At 37.0% G+C, this 14,757-nt stretch overlaps 1 protein-coding gene across 1 annotated transcript in view; it reads left to right on the forward strand.

Moving 5' to 3' along the window:
- Positions 1–13,361, forward strand: part of RSRC1 (arginine and serine rich coiled-coil 1) — a 439,307-nt gene extending 425,946 nt beyond the window's left edge. Inside the window, exons 10-13 of the mRNA XM_084989968.1 lie at positions 1,760–1,866; positions 11,292–11,444; positions 13,005–13,098; positions 13,238–13,361. Of these exons, the coding sequence (XP_084846094.1) occupies positions 1,760–1,866; positions 11,292–11,444; positions 13,005–13,097 (353 nt within the window). The 3' untranslated portion in view covers position 13,098; positions 13,238–13,361. The remainder of the gene's footprint in view (positions 1–1,759; positions 1,867–11,291; positions 11,445–13,004; positions 13,099–13,237) is intronic.
- The last annotated feature ends 1,396 nt before the right edge of the window (positions 13,362–14,757 follow it).

The raw sequence follows: 14,757 nt of genomic DNA on the forward strand, positions 1-14,757 counted from the left end.
AAGATGAACCTGGGACATCTTATCACACCTTGGCAAAAGAGATCCTATCAAAAGAATGCATGAGCCAACTTGAAGAGGCTCTCACTACCCAAAGGTAGAATCAAATTATTAAAATGATCACTATGGTTTGAAATTCATTAATATATATATAAATACTCATGAGCTCATAGTGGTTATCTTTGGATCAAAATTGATAAAGGGAAAGTATTAAATATTTATCCTGCCTTTTCCTGTACAGACCATATTTGACAGTCACAAAAGGGTCAGTGAGGGAAGTTCTTTATTGTAGAAGAATCAAAGCCAATAAATGCAGGATAAATATAAAATTAGAAAAAAAATCACCATTTTGCAATGTCTAATAAAGGATCTAAGCAACAAACATTAATGTCTGCCAAAACCATTAAGTTAAAGTTTGATGGAGAACTTTATAACAGAGTTCAGGCTGACATCAACTTGGACCTACCTATCAATCTTATCATTGAAAGTGGAAGCAGCACATCCTAATATGATGTAGTAAGAATTACACATCATCTCCTATGAGGTATTCTTAGCCAAAATAAATTGAATCTGAATCGTATCCCTTTCTTGATCTAACTACTGGTTTACACAAAATACGAGGGATAGAAGAACATGTTAGGGAGTTCCCGTCGTGGCACAGTGGTTAACAAATCCTACTAGGAACCATGAGGTTGCGGGTTCAGTCCCTGGCCTTGCTCAGTGGGTTAAGGATCCGGCGTTGCGTGAGCTGTAAGGTTGCAGACGCGGCTCAGATCCCTCGTTCTATGGCTCTGGTGTAGGCCAGTGGCTACAGCTCCCATTCGACCCCTAGCCTGGGAACCTCCATATGCCGCAAGAGCGGCCCAAGAAATGGCAAAAAAGAAAAAAAAAAAAAAAGAAGAAGAAGAAGAACATGTTAAGTAACACCATGAGACTAAAATCAGTGAAATCCAGAATGTAGGAAATTTTAAAGGCTAATCAGTTTTCTTCAGTAAATAAATGGCTGAAAAGAAGAAATGGTAGACTGTATGTGATTAAAAGGGATTTAAGATACATAGCAACTAATGTAATGTGCAGACCTTGTTTGGATCCTGTTTCAAACAGACCAACTTTATTTACTTTCCTGGATAATCAGCAAAAATTAAATATGGGCAATATGCGATAATACTAAAGAATTACTGCTAGTGATGTTGGATGTGGAGATAGTATTGTAGTTATGTTGCTGTTTTGTTTTGTTTTTTTCTCAAGCCCATATCTGAGTTGCCTAATAAAATATTTAGGGGTAACATGGCATGACGTCTGGGATTTATCTGTAAATATTCCAGGTCCACCCCAAAAATTGAAGTAGGCATGGATAGATTAAATAGGAATAACAGAAAATTAGTTATTGTAAAAACTAGGTGATGGGTACGGATGGAATCATTGTGTTTTTATTTCTTTTATATGCATTTCCATAGTAAAATTGAAAAAAAAAAGTAAAGTCCTCCTACCAGATTAGCCCAGATTATCTTGGATCATTATAGCAGTACCTTCTCAGCAATGTTTTAGGTTTTAGGTGAGAGTCTTAGTGTATAGGAATGTTATATTTGTGGGTCTCCAGAAGGGGAAAAAGTTTCTATTGTAATTTAAATATAATGTCTTTTTCTTTCCATCCAGTCAAATTTGATAAGTCATAAAATTACTCTATAGAACGCTGCTTGGATATAGTGTTGTTAACAAGCATACACACCAAAATACACTGACATTATACCCTCTTTTATAGACCAAGCCACCCTGGTTGAACAAGTAAAAAGAGTCAAAGAAATTGAAGCCATTGAAAGCGATTCTTTTGTTCAGCAAACATTCAGATCAAGTAAAGAAGTCAAAAAGGTAAGTTTTCATCCAGGCATTATGAATAAGCCTTTAGATTCTAACTGAAGAGATGCTTTATTAATGGATTTTACTTAAATGTAAGTGCTTCTTCTAATAGACGCAGCAGGGCAGGAGAGTGTCAGCATATTACTGAGAGAATAAATCAGTGAGAATCAGTTCAAGTTTAACTCGTTAAAAAAAAACCTGTAAAAATGTATCTGATGCCATTTTTCTTTTAAAATTCACTAAGACAAAGTAAAATGTAAACATGACAGTTCTGTAATAGCAATATGCATTTCATGAACATGCAGTTTTCTTTTCAAATGTATACGTCTATTTTTTGAGTTGACATTGCTAGAAAAAAGTTAGAAAAGAACTTTAGCAATAAAATTATTACCCAAATAGTAACATGTATCTGTACTCTTTGCCCATATGGGCATCATTTATTCAGCTCTACTAAGAGCAGGCTTGATTGTCATATTGTTTCTGTTGAATATTTCATGTATTCTTTCAATCATTATCAGGGCTGCTTTTTAGAATTTGTATTCCTTTAGTAAGAAAAGGCTATCTACTGTGAAATACATGTATTCTTTAATATCATACCTGTAATAGAGACATGGTATAGTTACCACTTAATCAAAAATATTCTTTATCGATACATATGTTAATGACTGTAGAGTACTCTGTTGATGAATTTATAGTAATTCACTTATCTTTTTTTTCTGATAGTAGATATTTAAGTAGTTGTAAGTTTGGAGATATTATATACATGTTTGTAAAATATCCATTATTATCACCTTAAGATAAATTTTTCAGGATGGAGTTATTTATTAAAGGTTAATATTATTTATTTTCATGCATGTTCTCAAAGTCATTCTCCCAAAATGTTGTGCTGATTCAAATTCCACCCAGAAGTGCATGGAGCTGTTTGCCTCTCACACCCTGGTTAATACCAAGTCTAGACTTTTTCATATTTATTGACCTGATAGGTAAAAACTTCCCTTTTGTTGTTCCATCAGCATTTCTTTTGCTACTAGTGAGACAGATGCCTTTTCAGTTACCATATACATTTTTAAATAATCCATTCTGGAAACATGAATTGAGCACAGGCAGGATGACAGGCACACTGCACTAGACAGCCTTGGTTGATCCTTGCTCCCTGCCTTGTTATTTTGCTGATTTCAGTTGAACATTTTGTAGTGTGTCACCACAACTCCTAAAAAAAGGAGCTGTGAAATGAGCATTAAGAAATACAGTTGCTCATTTTATTTAATATCTTACTCTTATACATTGAAGCCATTCGTATGTCCTAATAGAATTATAATTTATTTTGAAGTTACTTTTGTTGTATTTGTTTTCTGGAGTTCATCCTGACTTCCCAGTTCTCACTGGATGCACTTAAGATAAACTAGCATTTTTCTTTCCATGGAAATATTTCTCTATGGTTAATACATTTAATTTTCATGTAAACAACTTTTTCCTATTTGGTTTTAGTTATTAAGATAGTAAACTTATTTTTAATTCCATTCCTCTCTCTCAAGATACTAGCATTTCTTTCAGTAACTGGTAAAATAGCAGTGAACAAGGAAATTCATCTAAATACAGCTTAAAAATGTAGTGGAAGGAGCTTAGGCTTTGGACTCAAGGAGATATGAGTTTGAACCTTAACTTCTACACTTCCTACCATGATTTATGATTTTGAGCAAACATCTCAACCTCTTTCCAAACCTCAGTTTCCAAATTCATAAAATAGAGCTAATAACCTACTTTTTAGAGTAACTGAGGAATAAGTATAATGATTATCAAATATCTAACGTGGTTCTTGATCTACTAAATGTTTATTTCTAAATAATATACTCTAGCATCTAAATTATTCAATATCTAAGTACATTCTATAAACTAAGTATAGTGCTTGAAAACTTCTACTACTGCAGGTTCTTAATCTGTTTAGGTATAAACACCTTACCCCATTTACATTTCTCTAATATGCCCCTTATTTGTCCTGAATCTTTTGCTGGTATAAGATGGACCCCTTGCTGAGAAACATAGAAATTCTTTAACTATCTAATTTCACCGTATAAGTCTGTTGAAATATGTAAGTGTAATAATATCTATGTATTTGATTTCCAGAATTAATAATGTTTTTACTTTGCTGTAGGCCCTAGAAAAGTTTTAAAATATTACTTCCTATGGTTATTAATCTTACAATAACTGGTTAGATCCAAGAGAAAAATTCTTCTTCCCAAATCTATAACAAAACACTATATATGATTAAATGGGCTTCCCATGGGACTACTATAAAGGAATTTCACTTACATCTTTTTTCAGAGGCACCACCATTATCAGTTATTTTAATTATTAGTTTTCATTTGCTCTAGTTTTTAGTGCTGAGTTAGAATTTACTCAGTATAGCTTTTCTTGCACTTTCAGTTCAGAAGCCACTGTTAGAGATTGAAAGGGATTGATGGAACAGGAGCCTCTTCATTTTGCAAGCAACCTTCATAAATCTGTATGAGAGAAACTCACTCTCTGTTTCAGTTATCTTTTAAAAAGAGGTTCCCATTCCTGAATCTAATCAAAGCCATTTATGATAAACCCACAGCAAATATAATCCTCAATGGGGAAAAACTGAAAGCCTTCTCACTCAAATCTGGAACAAGACAGGGATGCCCACTCTCACCACTGCTCTTCAACATAGTTTTGGAAGTCCTGGCCACAGCAGTTAGACAAACAAAAGAAATAAAAGGCATCCATATAGGAAGAGAAGAGATCAAACTGTCACTGTATGCAGATGACATGATACTATACATAGAAAACCCTAAGGACTCAACCCCAAAACTCCTTGAACTGATTAATAAATTCAGCAAAGTAGCAGGATATAAGATTAACATTCAGAAGTCAGTTGCATTTCTGTATACCAGCAATGAAACATTAGAAAAGGAATACAAAGACACAATACCTTTTAAAATTGTACCTCACAAAATCAAATACCTCGGAATACACCTGACCAAGGAGGTAAAGGATTTATATGCTGAGAACTATAAAACTTTAATCAAAGAACTCAAAGAAGATGTAAAGAAATGGAAAGATATTCCATGTTCCTGGATTGGGAAAATCAATATTGTAAAAATGGCCATACTACCCAAAGCAATCTACAGATTCAGTGCAATCCCTATCAAATTACCCATGACATTTTTCACAGAACTAGAACAAACAATCCAAACATTTATATGGAACCACAAAAGACAATCCTGAGAAACAAAAACCAAGCAGGAGGCATAACTCTCCCAGACTTCAAGAAATACTACAAAGCCACAGTCATCAAAACAGTGTGGTACTGGTACCAAAACAGACAGACAGACCAATGGAACAGAATAGAGAATCCGGAAATAAACCCTGACACCTATGGTCAATTAATCTTTGACAAGGGAGGCAAGAACATCAAATGGGAAAAAGAAAGTCTATTCAGCAAGCATTGCTGGGAAACCTGGACAGCTGCATGCAAAGCAATGAAACTAGAACACACCCTCACACCATGCACAAAAATAAACTCCAAATGGCTGAAAGACTTCAATATACGACAGGACACCATCAAACTCCTAGAAGAAGACATAGGCAAAACACTCTCTGACATCAACATTATGAATATTTTCTCAGGTCAGTCTCCCAAAGCAATAGAAACTAGAGCAAAAATAAACCCATGGGACCTCATCAAACTGAAAAGCTTTTGCACAGCAAAGGAAACCCAAAAGAAAACAAAAAGACAACTTACAGAATGGGAGAAAATAGTTTCAAATGATGCAACTGACAAGGGCTTAATCTCTAGAATATATAAACAACTTATACAACCCAACAGCAAAAAAACCAATCAATCAATGGAAAAGTGGGCTAAAGACCTGAATAGACATTTCTCCAAAGAAGATATACAGATGGCCAACAAACACATGAAAAAATGCTCAACATCGCTGATTATAAGAGAAATGCAAATCAAAACCACCATGAGATACCACCTCACACCAGTCAGAATGGCCATCATTAATAAATCCACAAATAACAAGTGCTGGAGGGGCTGTGGAGAAAAGGGAACCCTCCTGCACTGCTGGTGGGAATGTAAACTGGTACAGCCACTATGGAGAACAGTTTGGAGATACCTTAGAAATCTATACATAGAACTTCCATATGACCCCGCAATCCCACTCTTGGGCATCTATCCGGACAAAACTCTACTTAAAAGAGACACGTGCACCCGCATGTTCATTGCAGCACTATTCACAATAGCCAGGACATGGAAACAACCCAAATGTCCATCGACAGATGATTGGATTCAGAAGAAGTGGTATATATACACAATGGATTACTACTCAGCCATAAAAAAGAATGACATAATGCCATTTGCAGCAACATGGATGGAACTAGAGACTCTCATCCTGAGTGAAATGAGCCAGAAAGACAAAGACAAATACCATATGATATCACTTATAACTGGAATCTAATATCCAGCACAAATGAACATCTCCTCAGAAAAGAAAATCATGGACTTGGAGAAGAGACTTGTGGCTGCCTGATGGGAGGGAGAGGGAGTGGGAGGGATCGGGAGCTTGGACTTATCAGACACAACTTAGAATAGATTTACAAGGAGATCCTGCTGAATAGCATTGAGAACTATGTCTAGATACTCATGTTGCAACAGAAGAAAGGGTGGGGGAAAAAATGTAATTGTAATGTATACATGTAAGGATAACCTGACCCCCTTGCTGTACAGTGGGAAAATAAAAAAAAAATAAAAAGAGGTTCCCCTTGACAATAATTCAGAGAAAGAAATAAAATCAATCTGGAAAGCCTAGAACTGGCTTGTTCCAGCTTGGGTAAGTATGATAGAGAAGCAGAAGCTGCCTGGAAATAATAATCCAGCACTATGGATTGAACCACTTAGAAATGTATTTAGTTAAAATATTTTCCCAATAATTTTATTTATTTCCTCTAAAATTCAAATCAAATTACAATAAATCTTGCATTTAGCAATTAGGAAGCAGTGGTCAAAACATGAGATGTAGAATCAGACCTGGAACCACATTCCGATTCTGCCATTTACAGGCTATATATCCTTAAACTATGTAATAACCTCATTAAACCTTGGCTCTCTTCTCTTTTAAATGAGAATAATACCTATAGCAGAGGATTCAATAAGGAAGAGCAAAATACTTTACATAAAACAGTCAAGTGCCTGGCATCTAGTAAGTACTCAGAAAGTGAAAGCTGTTAATCCTCTTCCTGCAGCTGTTCCACCGTCTTCCCTTACTGAACAATGAGGGCTGCATTTATCTGTGGCTTCCTTAAGCGGAATTGTAGATGCAATGATTCCCATTTTGGTTGGGCCAAAGAGTGTTTTGTGTAATTTTTTATGGTCTATAGACCCTAAAATTCTCCTTATCTGAGGCTTGGTGACTTACTATATTACCAAGCAAATAGTTAAAAATTACTTTACACAGTAACTTCCTGGTTTCATGTATAGACATCAGCTGTGAACTAATTTGTTCCAATAGAACTATTTGGAAACATTAAAACTCTAAGCAAATGGCATAAAATAATGTTGTTTCCTGGAGGCACTTTTTAAAATATTTTAAAATAAAATTACCAAAATTATGATAACTACCATTGATACTAGACATTTAACATTTATGATTTATATAGTATCCTAATAACCCTTATTAATAGCTGAGGAAGCTGAAGTTTAACACATTTTATAACCCATGGTCAAACTGCTAATAAATGATAAGAAAGCAGCATCCAAACCAAATTTATCTAACTCCAGAGCCCATGTTTTTCCTGCTAATCAAATACCTCTCATAATTGTGAACTCAGTCAGTGCATATTTCTTGTTGATGTGTGAAGAAAGTACGCACTAAAGTGACCCAATGGGGAATGTGCTAAAAAGCCTCAGAAGATGAAATTTACCTTGATGAATATACGTAAAACAATATGAAGTTTTAGCCAGTCAACGCTGGACTTGTATTAGTCATCACATTTCAGAATGATCAAAAGGGCAGTGATGGGCCAACAATGAATAAATTCGCACTCAACTGTAATATAAAACAGAGGGTCAATTTATTAGTTTAGAAAAGTGATGATATCCCTTTCCAGTTTCTAAAATGTCTGTGTCTGCAGTATAAGGTAAGGTTTCAGGATGCCCAAGAAGCTGAATTATTTATCAGGAGATTACTTAGCAAAGGGAGGTAAATTATCTAGAGGACCATTTCATCCAGGTCACAGGGAAATGTGATGGACTAACCCTGATGCATAGCAAAGACTAACTCTCTTGAGGACTAAAGTATGACCCAACCTTCCACATCCTTCTCTCCCGGACACTTCTACACACAGTGGTGTATAGTTTTTATCTCTAAAAGAGGCTTTTCTATAACTAGCCAACCTCTCAGTTGGTGGTGTCTTTAACAGTGTTAATTCCACTAATTTAGCTAGGGAGCTATTACCAGAAAAGTGGCTATTACCAATGACATGCTAGACATGTGTCTCCTGCAACACATATTGATTGAGCTAGTTTAACTCTCTGCAATCGTATTTCTCAAGTGTGAGAAATATGTGATAATCAGATAGTTCCTGCTATATCATCAGTGTGAGGAACCACGATGCAGCTTGTTTTCAAACTGCAGTCCAAAATATGCTTATTACCAATTATTCAATCCTAAAATTGTTGTATTTGGCAGCTATCCACCTGTGTTCAAAAGAGGGTAACTAAATTTAAGCAGCGAGGTCATTTGTTCTAAGTACATGTTAAAAGTTTTCCAAAATGAACCACGAGGTGGCAGTGCTACTCAAAGCCAACTGTTTGATAGTGGCCATGTTGAGCATTTTTTTATATTCAAATTTTCTCTAACAGCTTTCCTCACTTGAATAAAGAAGCAATTAATGGTCCTCTTCACACATTTTTGACTACCCATTATTAAATAAAAACTTCTACACTCTGACCCTAACCCTTGAGAACTTTTCCTTATGTGTGTATAAGCACTTCTCAAAGAAAATTTTACTGTGTAGGTAAAAACAAAATCACATTACTTGGTTTTTATAATAGAATGCTATCTCTGCCCCCTTGAATATGTGCAAAACACATCTTTGCCAACCAGAATAACAACACCTTGCATTTTTTCAAGGTAGTTCAACATGGACAGCCAATCTCTTAGCTGAGCCCTATCAAAGCCCTAAATATGCAGAATGCCATGCTTTTATATTCCCTGCATGACAATATAGAGTACAAAAAAATGATGTCCTGAACCTCATTGGATTAGTATACTTCTCACTTTCCCCTGTGCAGAATATTGGGCTTATTCAGTTTTATAGAGAGTCCGTATATCGAGTCTTCTACAACCAGTATGTTGGAGACAAGGAAATGCTTGCAATCCCGGGGGGAAAAGAATTGGTTCCAAAGTATAAGAAGAAAACTGCCAAATCAAATTTGCAAATATTTATTTAAGCATCTCTATGTAACTTGTTACAATTTGTAATTATGTATATATTTTTGTATTTATTTGTTAGAGACCTGTCATTCCATTAGCAAAATGTAATCTCCAATTTCACAGAGAAGATATGTTCTTATTCTCTCTTGTGTACCCAGTGCTGAGCAATCAGTAGTGCTCAATAAATACTAGTTAAATAGATGGATCTCCAACTCTGAGATGAATTATTCTAATAAAGAATTAACTAATTCATGCATATTTCCTTTTCTAGATGTTTTCCCCAGGGAAATCTATTTAGCACTTCATTCAGAGGAGTGGATGTTCAGAAGTAGATAAGTCAAAAGAAAATGGAAATTGAAAAACTATAGGTATAGAACCAATAGGTATAGGGGGGAAAAAAAGGCTAAATAGTGGAATTAATCTCCCAATTATCCAGATTTTTTTTAATTTTAACTTTTCATTTCAATTTCTCATCTAATCCATTTCATATTATCCCTGCAATCTTGCTGTTAATCAGCCATTTCCCTGGCTTCTCCTCTCTTAGGGAGGGAGATACTGGAATTAACCTGAGTTAACACTGCACTCCTGGTTCCTTCCAGGCAGAAACAATGAGGCATTCGTCTTTTTGTCCCCAGCACTTAGCATAGTACATGGCACATAATATTCCATACAATAGAATATGATTGGGCAACAAAAAGGAATGAAATATTGGTAGATGCTCCAACATGGATGAACCTTGAAAACATTATGCTGAATGAAAGAAGCCAGTAAAAAAAAACCCACATAACATATGATTCCTTTTATATGAAATGTCCAGAATAGCCAAATCCATAAAGACAGAAAATAGATTAGTGGTTGCCTAGGAACGGGAGGGTTGGGAGAAATGGGGAGCAGCAGTTGCTGATGGGTATGAGGTTTTTTTAGGAGGATGAAAATGTACTAAAGTTGCATGTGGTGATAATTAAAAAGTCTTATTGAGGGAGTTCCTGTCGTGGCACAGCGGAAACAAATCCAACTGGGAACCATTAGGTTATGGGTTTGATCCCTGGCATCGTTCAGTGGGTTAAGGATCCAGCGTTGCTGTGAGCTGCGGCATAGTTCGCAGATGTAGCTCGGATCCCAGGTTGCTGTGGCTGTGGTGTAGGCTGGCAACTGTAGCTCCGATTGGACCCCTAGCCTGGGAACCTCCATATGCCTCGAATGTGACCCTAAAAAAATTTTTTTTAATTAAAAAAATAAAAAACTCTATTGATATAATAAAAGCTGTATGAATTGTGAAATGGAATTATATCTCAGTAAGGCTGTTATTAAGAAATAATAATAATATCCTTTGAATTTGCTTTTTATTCCTAAAGGGACCAACTAAATGGAGATCCTTTGAGCTTGTTTTAATTAATAGAATTTAGATATATGAAATGTGTATATTTTTTCAGTGGTATAGACTCATGAGTACCAATTTCTTAAAAATAGATTAATCATAAGAAATAACGTTTTCGGAGTTCCCATTGTGGTGCAGTGGTTAACGAATCTGACTGGGAACCATGAGGTTGCAGGTTCGATTCCTGGCCCTGCTCAGTACTTAAGGATCCGGCGTTGCCATGAGCTGTGGTGTAGGTCGCAGATGCAGCTCAGATCCCGCGTTGCTGTGGCTCTGGTATAGGCTGGCAGCTACAGCTCCGACTAGACCCCTAGCCTGGAAACCTGGGAGCGGCCCCAGAAGAGGCAAAAAGACAAAAAGAAAGAAATAACGTTTTCACCATGTTTTTATATTTGCTTGTTTTAGGAATAATTGTTTCTTATTTAATAACCTAGGTCCTCTTTATGGTTCATATCATCTCAGAGGAGGCCAATTGAGCAATTATTAGAAATATTATTAACTATTGTCAGAAATAACTTTAAAATCAGAAATGTTATTAAAGCAAAATATTAATTGAATGTTGTAGTCCAATTAATAACATGTGTTTTATGTTTTAGTCAGTGGAGCCTAGTGAAGTGAAGCATGCAGCTGCAACATCAGGACCAGCATCAGTAGTAGCTGATCCACCAAATAATGAGAAAGAAATAGACCCTGGCAGCATCCCTACTGCTATCAAGTACCAAGATGACAATTCTCTGGCCCATCCAAATGTAAGATCCTTAAGAATGTCAGTTTACACAGAGAACAGACCTGTAGTTGCCAAGAAGGAGGGCAAAGGGTTTGGGATGGACTGGGGGTTCAGGGTTAGTAGTTGCAAACTATTGCATTTAGAATGGATAAGCAATGAGGTCTTACTGTACAGCACAGGGAACTATATCCAGTCTCTTGGAATAGACTATGATAGAAAATAATGTAAGAAAGAGAATGTGTGTGTATGTGTACGTGTGTGTGTGTGTGTGTGTGTGTGTGTGTGTGTATACATATGTATATATAATATACACATGACTGAGTCACTTTGCTGTACAGCAGAAATTGGCACAACATTGTAAATCAACTATATTAAAAATAAGAAAAATAAAAATTTTAAAAAGAATGTCAGTTTATTTTTTATTTTTTGTCTTTTTGCTATTTCTTGGGCTGCTTCCGAAGCACATGGAGGTTCCCAGGCTAGGGGTCCAATTGGAGCTGTAGCCACCGGCCTACGCCAGAGCCACAGCAACGTGGGATCCGAGCCGCGTCTGCAACCTACACCACAGCTCACGTCAACACTGCATCATCAACCCACTGAGCAAGTGCAGGGACCGAACCCGCACCCTCATGGTTCCTAGTAGGATTCGTTAACCACTGCGTCATGATGGAAACTCCAAAAATGTCAATTTAAATCTAATTGACTAAAGATAATTCAGACAGTGGTCCTTCTGTGTTGGTGACAAGACTATTGGAGGAAATGAATTCTTAGGTTCTGTTTACTAAAAACAGGCAGCTCACCCCCAGCCCTTAGAGGTGTTACATGAATTTGAATCTGATTTGGTCCAACTCGTGTTACCTGACTTCTAAAAGAGTCTTTCTGTGGGCAAGAAAAATAGGCAAAATGAGGAGTTTTGTTTTGTTTTTAATCTGGCACTAAAAGATCTAATTCTGGCTCTCCTGCACCTGGTTCATTGACTGCAAACATGTCATTCATGTCATTTCTGCTGTCTTCCGTGAAATGGCGTCATACCACTGTGCCTCTCAGAAAGATGGTAGGAAACAAACTTCATGAAATGAGATATAAAATTGCTAACCAGGAGTTCCCGTCGTGGCGCAGTGGTTAATGAATCCGACTAGGAACCATGAGGTTGCGGGTTCGATCCCTGCCCTTGCTCAGTGGGTTAATGATCCAGCGTTGCCGTGAGCTGTGGTATAAGTTGCAGACGCGGCTCGGATCCCACGTTGCTGTGGCTCTGGCGTAGGCTAGTGGCTACAGCTCCAATTAAACCCCTAGCCTGGGAACCTCCATATGCCGCAGGAACGGCCCAAGAAATGCCAAAAAGACAAAATAAAAATAAAAATAAAATAAAATTGCTAACCAATGATGTTGATGTTAGTCCTTTCTGAGTATTATTCCAAATAGATGATCTTCAGTTAGGAGGCCATCAAGAATTAAACAGTATCCATATCTCGCGCTAAAGGATCTATTCTCTAAAGGTGACTTGTCTGTCTTATGTAAGGTCAAATCCAAGTTTTTTGTCAAAAAATAACATTTTTTCTTTTTTTTTCTTTTATTTCAGTTATTTATTGAGAAAGCTGATGCTGAAGAAAAGTGGTTCAAGAGATTAATTGCTCTCCGACAAGAAAGGCTGATGGGCAGTCCCGTAGCCTAAAGTAATATACATATGGTTGAATAATGAACAATAACATTCAAAATTTAGGTTTTTAAATCCCAGTATTAACTTTTTACTCTTAAAAATAATTTAGCTGATTATATAAAAAGATAATCTCATTTTATCCTTTTCTCTTGCAGGCTTGAATATTTGTTGATTGAACTTAATCAAACATTGTGAATATTAAAACTAGTGTAAAGTTTAAGAATGCATGAAAATGTCATACTGTTAATAAAGCTAATCCTAAAAATGTATTAAAATAAATGATATATAGTAGTGTTCCTGTGTAGAATTTGAAAAATATCAAGTTGCCATTTAAAGACAGAATTTTGAGGGAGTTCCCATCCTGGCTCAGTGGTTAACGAACCCAATTCATATCCATGAGGATGCGGGTTTGATCCCTGACCTCACTCAGGGGGTTAAGGATCCAGTGTTGCCGTGAGCTGTGGTGTAGGTCTCAGACATAGCTCTGATCCTGTGTTGCTGTGGCTGTGGCCTAGGCCTGCAGCTCCAGCTCCAATTCAACCCCTAGCCCAGGTAACTTCCATATGCTGTGGGTGTGGCCCTAAAAAAACAAAAATTAAAGAATTTTTTTAAAATACACAATTTTGATTAATCATGCATATAAAAGAATCAAACTAGGGAGTTCCTGTCGTGGCACAGTGGAAACAAATCCAACTACGAACCACGAGGTTGTGGGTTCGATCCCTTGCCTTGCTCGGTGGGTTAAGGAGCCAGCGTTGCTGTGAGCTGTTGTATAGGTCGCAGACGCAGCTCAGATCTGGCGTTGCTCTGTCTCTGGTGTAGGCCAGTGGCTAGAGCTCCGATTAGACCCCTAGCCTGGGAACCTCCATCTGCCATGGGCGCGGCCCTAAGAAGACAAAGGGTTTAAAAAAAAAAAAAGAATCAGGAGTTCCCGTGGTGGCGCAGTGGTTAATGAATCCGACTAGGAACCATGAGGTTGCGGGTTCGATCCCTGCCCTTGCTCAGTGGGTTAAAGATCCGGCGTTGCCGTGAGCTGTGGTGTAAGTCACAGACGTGGCTCGGATCCCGCGTTGCTGTGGCTCTGGCGTAGGCCAGTGGCTACAGCTCCGATTAGACCCCTAGCCTGGGAACCTCCATATGCCGCGAGAGCGGCCCAAGAAATGGCAAAAAGACAAAAAAAAAAAAAAAGAATCAAACTATATGCTACAAATATGAGCTTTCATCTTCTGTGTATTATAAAATTATTTTAGATACAATAAAAAGCACTGTAAACAATCTAAGCAGAGTGACCCATGTTAATCTTAGGAATAACACATTTAGTGAAGAAACTTCTTGAAAATTAAATAAATTGATGGTTTACTTCTTAGAGATTAGCTTTTACTAGTGCTCCTTTGAAACATGTTAGCAGTTCTAGGCTCATTCGTTTAAAAATTACGTGTTCACGCTAGACTTCACCAGTTGGCCAAATACTCATGATAGGAAATCACTCCTGAGAAAACTGGTAAGAGCTCTCACTTCAGTCTTCCTTAACCAACTGCTGTTCCCCGCAGAGGACACCAGCTAATCATAATTTTGATAAGGCTGTCTGTCACTGTAAAATGCCTTTCTCTGGTAGCTGAATGAAAATCAACTATGCATTCCATACTGAACATGCCAGAGATAAGCGCATTTAGGG

Source organism: Sus scrofa, chromosome 13, assembly GCF_054392235.1.
Source record: "Sus scrofa isolate SSC_HxYL_T2T_F1_AM1 chromosome 13, Sscrofa_HxYL_maternal_Yorkshire_Landrace_v2.0, whole genome shotgun sequence".
Classification (NCBI taxonomy): Eukaryota; Metazoa; Chordata; class Mammalia; order Artiodactyla; family Suidae; genus Sus; species Sus scrofa.